At 43.6% G+C, this 10000-nt stretch overlaps 1 protein-coding gene and 1 non-coding gene across 5 annotated transcripts in view; both read left to right on the top strand.

The window, feature by feature from the left end:
• foxp4 (forkhead box P4) overlaps positions 1-10000 on the top strand; it is a 93904-nt gene that overhangs the window by 51994 nt on the left and 31910 nt on the right. For all 4 annotated transcript variants that reach the window (XM_065954550.1, XM_065954551.1, XM_065954549.1 and 1 more), the window contains one exon: positions 8958-9080. In XM_065954550.1, the coding sequence (XP_065810622.1) occupies positions 8958-9080 (123 nt within the window). The remainder of the gene's footprint in view (positions 1-8957; positions 9081-10000) is intronic.
• trnae-cuc (transfer RNA glutamic acid (anticodon CUC)) lies at positions 7347-7418 on the top strand. Its single transcript has one exon. It is a non-coding gene; the product is annotated as a tRNA-Glu (tRNA).

Here is a 10000-nt window from a genome sequence, read left to right as displayed (position 1 = left end):
GTGTGTTAGCCAACGCCAAGTGTCATAGTCATGAGAAACTCAACAAAAGCTCAAGTCTCTAGACGGGCAATTGCAGGAAAAATAGTGTTAAAAAAAATTAGCTGCATTTGTTTAAAAAAAGAAAAACAGCAATCAGTGTGACAGATTGAAGCAACAAACCTCCGGTGTTGAAAAATGTAGAATCTTTTGATAACTCATATGTATTAATTTTTATGAAGGATAAGTGTTATTCACAATAATATGCATAGCAGACAAGATTGACAGGGGGCCATAGTGTAACAGTTGGTGAAGAGGCTTAAAACCTGCCTCAGCTCTGTCGTTAGGTTTACTGAAAGTTAGGTTGAGACAGCATGGGTGACCCGCTATGGATGGGATCCCAAAGCCACCTGTAGTAACAGACGACATCACTCATGCTTCGTCCATCGATAACTACAACCTGTGTTAGATAGACATTCTAAACTGGTTCTTCTGTCTATGTGTTCCACCCCAAATGTCCTTTTCAAGGAAGAGAGCTAACTTGCTCCTTTAATGACTTCTTTCACAGTAAACAAGTCAAGATGACAAATAGTGAATCAGAGTGAGACTAGAAAGGAAAATGTAGTACACTTAATCGATTGCTTTGACAGCAATAGGTCAACTGCAAACATCCTAACATTAGAGACCAATAAAAGGATAGACAGACAGACGAACAGACAGACACTAAATAAAAACTTATATTAGCAATGCCAATAATCATATTTGAAACATCACTGATGATGGAGCAGAGGTACTGTGGACACAATAAGATAACTTTTTCAATTTGAAATGGAATGCATTAAATTAAAAGTTTTGTGCTGGCTGACACTGAATCTTTTTAAAACAGAAACTGTTTTCAAAGTCGTTGAACCCTGTACCGACTTCAAGATATATAGTGAAAACTCTCAAGTGTCCTTACGCAAGCAACCTATAAAACTGAAACTGCACTCGGGAGACATCCTAACATTTTGTGGTATATGGAGAATTTGTCACTATGTGTGTGTTTGTGGAAGGTATTGGACATTAATTGGCCACATTTAGCTTAATTGGTAGTGGCATGCATGCGACCAAGTGAATCAATTGGCACACAGTTGGCAGACAGAGTGGCGAGCGGCGGATTACCCAGCATGCTTCCATGACCCACCACACGTTCTCTACAATGGCCACACTTGGCATGCGCTTACACACAGGGTGGGCACGGGCGAACACATGTACGCCCACTTGGCAGACGCACGCCTGGCACACTTAACACGCTGCCACTTGGCATGCACACATAACAGATTAACGCACGTGCTTGGCTGTGGCCCATACGTATGTAATTGAATAGCACGGTGTCCCGTTTTCATGTATTATTGAGGAGCTCGTTTAATTAGGAAAAAAATGAAAAGACTCATTAGAGATATGTTAATTAGCTTGGCTCTGTGCTCTCTGGAGAGGGCTGGAAGCAGCACTGCAGTAGAGAAGAAACTGAGTCATGTCAGTCTTATACAGAGATTTTTCTCTCCATTAAGAATACGTTTCATCAATATTACAGATGAAATTCTCCAGTTTTCTAGATGTTGCTGGATTGTTTTCTGTCCTCTCCCAGCTGCCACATTTAAACAACTACAGATTTATGAAAACCTACCGAGCATAAAGATTCAGAGGTAGGGTTCAAAGTCTTTTAACTAATCAACAAAAGTATGTAGAAAGATGAGTGTTTCGCCCCCCCAGAGGTACTGAAGCAGCTCCTTCTCCATCCAGTTCTCTTTTATTTCCTTTCAAAGTGTTTTTCCCAAAGCACTCCTTTTGTCCACTCAATGAAAGTGCTTAGTTGGCAGTTTCTCTTATTTGATGTTGGGGGAATTGGGCCTGTGTGTGTTTGAGGTCCTGACAGTTTGTGAAGGGCGTATGGGAGAGGGTTGAGCAGCCAGTGGAAAGGGTCTGGCTTCGGGCAGAGGGCTGGACAGACAGAGGGGGAGATGGAGAGGAGAGGTTTCGGGGGTCTGCCCGCTGGAGTGTGAAACTCTTATTTTGTGATTTGAAACATGAGTGAAATCAGTAATGAAATATGGTCGATAACGGCCTCCTACACTTCCCAATGAAATGCCCTGTGTGTGTGTGTGTGTGTGTGTGTGTGTGTGTGTGTGTGTGTGTGTGTGTGTGTGTGTGTGTGTGGCTGTGTGTTTCTGAAAACGTGTTGTCATTTTTATTCTGAAGCACTGGGGCGTTAGATGGAGGGAGGGGGTGGACGAGGGGAGTGGAAGGGAGGGGAGAGAAGGAGGAGAGGAGGAGGATTTTCCACTTGAACTTACTGGTCTGTCCTCTCTCAAGTCTTTTTTTTTTCTTCATTTGTCTGGCCTCTGTCAGGGAGAGCTGAGTACTATGCGCTTCCAAATGCATTGTGTATGTGTGTGTTTGTGTGTATGAGTATGTGCATGTATGTGTTCCTATGTGAGTGTAGAAAAGTCCCAGCTCATTCACTGGCCGGTTAAGGGCTTTTTCTATGGGCTCAAGTCTGGCTACTGTCCTAGCAACTGTCCATTTCACCTCTTCCATTTCATCCTTTTGTCAGTTGATACACACATTCATCAATCCTCCTGTTTAATCTCTGTGTAATCATTGGTTTTGGGCCTTTTTCCCATAATAGAAACTATTGCTCCCAGCTGCTTACACGGATAATGAAATGATTATTCCTTTAACATTCCAGTTAACATCCAGCTGTGCATACTGAAAATCACTCACATTGCAACTATTGGCAAGTCATTTATTTACAATGAAACGAGCGAACTGTAAAAGACAAAAGGCCTTGTTTTTCAAACTGCTGTTTAATCCCCAACTGAGATAAATAATATCTGCAAGTCCCACACATCTCAATGGTACATTTAAAATGCTTATGCAGGACATTAAATGGACTGTATATCTTCATTATTAGTGCCTGTTCCTGTTTTCAGCTTGCTGTAGACATTGTTATTGTTTTGAAACTTTTAAATGGTAGTACATCTGAAGTTTCCTTTCAGATTTCCCTGTGGCTGATTTTTGCCTAATTATAGTTTTGTATTTTTTTCCTTTTTAACACTTTATTATTCTTACTAATACATACAATAAAATGAATGTTGATCTAAATCCACCAGTGGGGTCGCTGTCAGGGCTTAAAATGATTTTAAATGCAATCGAAAGGGTTAATTGAAAAATCATGACATCAGCATTATTATAAACTTAAGTAGCAGCTAACCTTAACAACTGTACAATAAAATGTACTAATTGGAGTGAATATATTTTATATCTCTGGAATGAAATCCACTTAAACCTCTTCTTAACTTCTTAAAATTAAAATCCTTAACTTTAAAAGACAAGGACAATGCTTTGTATCAGTAACTTTAGAACGAGAAAATCAGCTTAAGCGTTAATTAAACACTCCAAAGGGAAGTAGAGAAGAACACATGTTCTAACCTTGTGTTTTTGTTCTGTGCAGAGTTATGTGCAACTAATAGAAAAAAACTATTTGAAAAGCTGAAGTCAGCACTTGTGCATTGTTGGAACATTCACTCTGTTTACACACACATTGTTCGCAGAGTCATGCAGAAAAACATACTCAGCAAAAAGTCTGAGACTTTAAGGTGCCTGTGTCTTCAACCCACCCCACCTGGCTTCGCTCATCAGTTGCCCCGCGAGTAATGTGGCCCCTTGCCCTGCTGCAGATTAGCTCGAGGAGGGGTACTCATTGCACACAAAGGGGCCCTTTTTACTTCCAGCGGAGACCGAGCCCTGAGCTCCAAACAACGCTCACAGCACAGTGGGTGCTCCTACTATTTCTCTTTTTCATTCCAATGCTTTCCTCCTTCACTCCCCTCATTCTCTTTTTTTTATCCTCTTTGCTCTGTGCCCCCCCCCCCCCTCTCCTTTCCTCACCCTTCACCATTACTTGGCATGATGACATGGACAGGCTGTTTGACTGAAGAGACGGATAGAGGGTAGTGATGATAGCTGATGAATAAACAACCAAAAGAACGCAGGGACTCAGCCCCCCCCCCACACACACACACACACACACACACACACACACACACACACACACACACACACACACACACACATACACACACTTATTGTCATTTAAGTTTTGCTGTCGACGAATGTCAAGTTTTACTAAATTTTAAGTCTTGAAGGAAAGATTCAAAAGTCAGAAGCTAGTTGTTATAGAAAGTTGGATTATTGGAAGCGTGTGTGTGTGTGTTTGTTACTGTGTGCGTGTGTGGTGGTGGTGTGTGTGTGTGTGTGTGTGTGTGTGTGTGTGTGTGTGTGTGTGTGTGCGTGTGTCTGTGTGTGTGTGTCTGTGTGTGTGTGTCTGTGTGTGTGTGTGTGTGTGTGTGTTTGTGTGTCTGTGTGTGTGTGACAGGTCAGGACACAGAGAGGCAGACGTCCCTTCCAGGGTTGAGGTGGTAATGCTCAGTGACAAGGATAAACAGCGCTGGGGTTTGTTCCTACCAGGAGAGGGGAAAAGGGAGGAGGAGGAGGAAGGGGTGAGGATGGGGGGAGGTGGTCTGTGTCAGCCTCTCTCTCTTCCTCCTACTTTCTCCTCTGTCATTTTTTCAATTATCCCTCTCTCCTGCATGTCCCCAAAGACCCGGAGGCAGGGCCCGCATCATTTAGACTGAGAGCCAGTTTAGATTCTGATTATAGGCTCCTTTCTTCTCCACACTCACTGCTGACACACACACACAAATACTGCACATAAACACACACACACACACACACACACATATGCAGGTACTGGCAGCACGTATTGAGTCGGCCTGAGATGAATAAGTGTAGCAGTAACTTCATCTTCTTATGAAGTGTTGATGCTGCTTTTAAAGCAGCAACATTGTTTGTCTGTTTTTCTTAACTTGTGCCAAAAAATAACCACCGAAAATGAATGGGAAGAAGTTTTTTTGAGATCATCTTCTTAAATAAATTGTGTTCATTTCATGTGCATAGAATCTGCACTATGAGATGGTTAACGGCGCTATGATGTGGGAGCATTATTGTAGTGGAAGACTTTTTACTAGAAGTAAGGTGAAGGTGAAAAAATCTAAAGTTCACTCCCAGATTAAAGAAGATGCAGCTTGTCTCAATATAAACATGGTGCAGAGCTGCGCTGGGCCAATTCCCCCAGCTGCATGCTGGTTTAATATCAGATAGCCGTGCTTTCCTTCCCAGCATCCCTGAGTTTTCATCTGAAATGGAAAGTGGGGCTTTCCTCCTCGTTAGAATGAAAAGTCATCAAGGGAGGAGAGGAGAGAAAGTGATGGAGCCTCATTGAAATGCAAGCTACGTCCCCCCCCATCTTTCTCTCTCTCCCCTCCTCTGGGACTCCCTGCCTTTCTCCTCCTTTCTCCTTCCCATCTTTAGGGCGCTCCCTCGCTCCCTCTCTTTCTTTGTTAATCAGTTAAACTCCCTCTTCAAACAACCCCTCTAATTACTCCTCCACTCTCTGTAAACGACAAGGCTGTCTCTCGCTTTTCTTTCTCCTCCCCCCCGCCCCTCCCTCACTCCTCTTGCACCCTCTTTTCTCCAAGACAGGGGTTGACCTCTGTCAGGCGACGACCCCTTGACAGTTTGTGTGTCTGCCTGTGTGTGCATGTGTTGTGTGTGCATGTATGACTGATTCTTGCATGTTAATGAGTTTAGTGACATCTAAAAAATTAAATTAAATTCAAATGATAGAATTACCAGCGGTTTAAACTTTTAAATTCATAAATCACCCACAGGATGTACAGGATGTGCCCACATTTGTGTCTGTCTTCGCTTTAGACCACACTATTTAATTCCCAAAACCTGCTGGCTAAACTTCCATTTTCCTTCTTTATAGCCCCTCACATATATCTTTCTTTTTAATCATTATTTGCTTTTTTCCTTCCTTCCTTCTTTCCTTTTCTTGGATGCTATCCTTGGTTCTCCTCGCTCGCCCCTCCACTCCATCTCTCTTCCACCCCGGAGCCTTACCTCTCTCTCCCTCTAATCTACCACGCATCTCCCTATTTCAAATTAACATGCAACACTGGAAAAAAAAAAAAAATGGGACGACAGCGGAAAAAAAAAAAAATTAAATGCATTTAATAAATGGCTGACTTCAAATCGCCCGGCTTTTCAGACTCTCCCTATTCACAGTCCAATGAAAGGGAAGAAATCATTCACCGGGAGAGACAAAGGCGAATGAAAATATAATTCCGCATTGTGAGGCGCTTTTGTCCTGGCCCGTCAAATCTCTAATGGCGAGGCTTTTGTTTTGTGGCGGCGCTCTCAGGCTGGCGGTGTCGTATGGCGGTGGCAACGCATGCCCCATAATCACCACGCTTTGTGATATTAGATTATAGGGGCAATTAATGGCGTCAAACCTTAACTACTCAGCATTCAGCCTGCCACACACCAACACACACAAATGCAGCCTTAAACACACGCACACGCATACTGTTTAGTATATCAGCGCTTGCTCACATGGACGCGCGTTTCTTTCTGGCATCAGAGCGTCAGCCAACACACAGAAAGGTGCTATAACTCCAGTAATTATTAAGCTAGTGACTGGGAAATGTCAATGGCGGTGTGTATAAAATAGAATGTATGAGTTGTCAGGGAGGAAGAATAGGATGCACAAGAGCAATTAATTACAGCCTTTCATTTGGCAGCTTAGACTGACAAGGCCCGGCGGCGGGGGCAAACTGGCATGACGCCAAGCGGCACCCATCACCCACCCCCACAACCACCTTACACCCCGGCACCCCCCCATCCCCTCAGCGTGTTCCTCAACCAACTGCCACATCAACACCCCCCCCCCCCCCCCACCGCTTTGACTCTTTTCTTATTTTCTTCTTCTCTTCTTCTTCAGCTCAAACACATTTTAGCACTACAGCTAATCCTTTCTAACACCTTTTTCTACTTTTCTAAATCTCAGACTCTCTACCACCCAGCATCCTCCACAGCCTTTTCTCCAACCCCCCTATCCTTGAATCATATACCTGGTAGTGTGTTCAGTTAGGGATGTCTGGTTTGATAAAAGTGTGGGGGGTCGAGGGTCGAGGGAGAAGGGGGCAAGTGGGGAGAGTAGGTGTTAGTATTTGTTAGTATTTACGGTCAATCTTGTTCACAGAGTCAGATTTAATTTACCACTGACAGCTCATCTGCTTGCTTATTCTCTTTCCTCTCATATTGCTCTACCTACCTGCTGTTCCCACAGGTGCTCAGGGGATCCACACACACACACACACACACACACACACACACACAATGGCTCATATGCACAACTACACACACACACACTAAACCCCTTTTCACATATGCAGATCATGAAAATTTCAGGACTAACCCTGAATTCCCTGTTGGTCTAGTGGTTAGGATTTGGCGCTCTCACCGCCGCGGCCTGGGTTTGATTCCCGGTCAGGGAACTACATATTTCCCGAATTTCCCCTCTGGGGATCAATAAAGTATTATTATACTATCCTAAATTCTCATGATCTGCTTCCTCACACACCTCACAGGAGGAGATTATCGCTGTTGGACAAGGGGAGGGGGGTCTCCTGAGGCAAGACATTATGTAAAAACAACGATGTGGAAGTGGCAGGCCAAGCAACAGAGTCAGCTATTGGACACAAGCAGAAAACAGAATGCAGCAGTTTAATTATGTGCACGGAGATCGTACCGGTCATGAGCAGACAGACTATGGTCGTACACCGATAGCAGCAGAATGAACGTCACAATCTCCTCCCACTCGCTCGAGGTGAATTCTCTGAAAGTTCTCTCTGAGTATATCCTGCTGAGGGACCGGCAGGAGAAGCTCTGGATAAAGTCAGAGTGATAAATGTTCACACATGCAGCTTGCACAAGTAAGAACCAGTCTACAATTTGACCAAGAGAGAGATTGATATTTTTGCCATGGATGGAATATAGATAAATAGCCAGTTTTAGATGTGACAACTCAGCCTTATGTATCTCTGTAAAGCAGCCATCACTTCCTAACAGAGAGGATTATTGTATTGAGAAGGCTGTGTGGGTTATTGATGTTCAGTGACAGAGTGAAATCTCACTCCCTAAATATCTGTCTGTGTCTGATCGGCTCTGTCTCTTTATCCCCCTCATTGTTGTCTCAAAGCTTAATTCAGTTAATAAATACAAAAGCACTTTGTCTGCAGCAGTGTCTGTCTGATTTCTCAATATATTTCTTCTATTTGTGCATGCACGTGCAGCTTCTGATTTATGTGTTTAGCTTGTCTCCAGTTTTGCGGTGTTTGTCATCAGATTAGCATCTCGGCCCAGCTCTGTGTACAATACATGTGCATTCAGAACGCTTGCACAACACATCTGCGAGAATCACATCCTTTCTCTCTCTCTCTCTCTCTCTCTCTCTCTCTCTCTGTCTGTCTGCCTTTGGCTGCCTGCAGCTCTATCTGATGAGATAGACATCTTATCAGATAGCCACTTTGTTGTTTCTTTCTTCTTAGCCAGGCTTGACTGCGTGGAAAGAGAATCGGACGCTATCCTAATCATATGTTTATGGAAGCAGATAAGATTTCTTATAAGGAGATTGCATATCTGTCCTTTTATCTGCCTGTTGTCGCAGAAATTGCCTTTTTTTTTTTTTTTTTTTTTTCTTTTTTTTTTTTACCTTTTTGAAGGAAAGTGTCAACAGTGGTGTGTCAGTGTGTTTATCTTTGTCTAAGGGTGCCAGCTTTTCTAAGTGGTGACTGACAACAAAGAAACACAGACAACACACCTCTCTCACTTTACCTGTCCATACCAGCACAATGTTGGGCCTCCATTCACATTGTTTGTTTTGAGTTGAGCGTTCAGTTGCAGGCACAGTCATGTTTAAAGTGCTGGCTGTGCCTTTTCATATAAAACTTTACTCTCTGATGTCCTACTTTTTTTTTTTCAAGAAAGCATTTAATTGAGAAAAATCTAAATAACTCTGTGTGTTCTGATTGTAGGTTCCTGTGTCGATGGCCATGATGAGTCCACAGATGATCACTCCTCAGCAAATGCAACAGATTCTGTCTCCCCCTCAGCTCCAGGCCCTGCTGCAGCAACAGCAGGCTCTTATGCTACAGCAGGTAAAACACACACACTCACACACACGCGCATGCATGCATGCACTCTGGTTGGAACCCGTCCCAGGCTGGCATGCTTGGATGTGTCTGTTTTAATAGGTGCTGACACACTGGGCGTGATGTATCTTATTCAATACTCTGAGATCTTTGAAGATACACACACACACACATCCATATATCCACTTATACACACATTGTCATCTGGAGTGTCTCCTCCATAGCATTGTTGCTAGGAGAAAGTACATGCTCCTGCCCGCAGGCACACACATGCACACCCATAAACACACACACACACACACACACACACACACACACACACACACACACACACGCACACACTTGTGGGCTTTTTAACATCAGGCAGTGAATCATAGTGATTCAGGAGTGTGTGTTGCAGCCCGCCAGGTGATATTGGAGTTGCTATGTCGACACAAACCAATAAACACTCTTCATCTGCAACAGATCTGTCAAATACTCAGCCACACCAACCTCTGACCCCCTACCTACACACGCAAAACACACAAACGCAACCTTGTAAAGGCGGTAAAGAGTGCTATTAACAGAGTGGAGATAGGGTAATTGTGGCACACAGGATCTCTAGAAAACACACACACACACACACAAGCTGGCGAGGCTTGGGCAGAGTGTAGATTTAATAAGGAGCAGTAGCTTTAGGGGACTGCAAATTGCAGTGGGAAGATCTGACAACATGTATCATAATGGAAATGTGAAATGTGCTGGCTTTTCTGGAAACAGACATGCAGATGGCTAAGAACCTCTTCACCGGCTCTTTTTTTCTTTAACGAGGATAAAGGAGACAGGGGGGGAGAGAAAGGGGGTTGATAACGCGCACACACACACACACACACACACACACACACACACACACACACACATTTCACTCACACTATTAAAATCACTGA

The sequence above is a fragment of the Labrus bergylta genome, chromosome 5, assembly GCF_963930695.1.
Source record: "Labrus bergylta chromosome 5, fLabBer1.1, whole genome shotgun sequence".
In the NCBI taxonomy this organism is placed as follows: domain Eukaryota; kingdom Metazoa; phylum Chordata; class Actinopteri; order Labriformes; family Labridae; genus Labrus; species Labrus bergylta.
The sequence above is the reverse complement of the archived record's forward strand: the minus strand, read 5'-3'. Positions and strand labels throughout refer to the sequence as shown.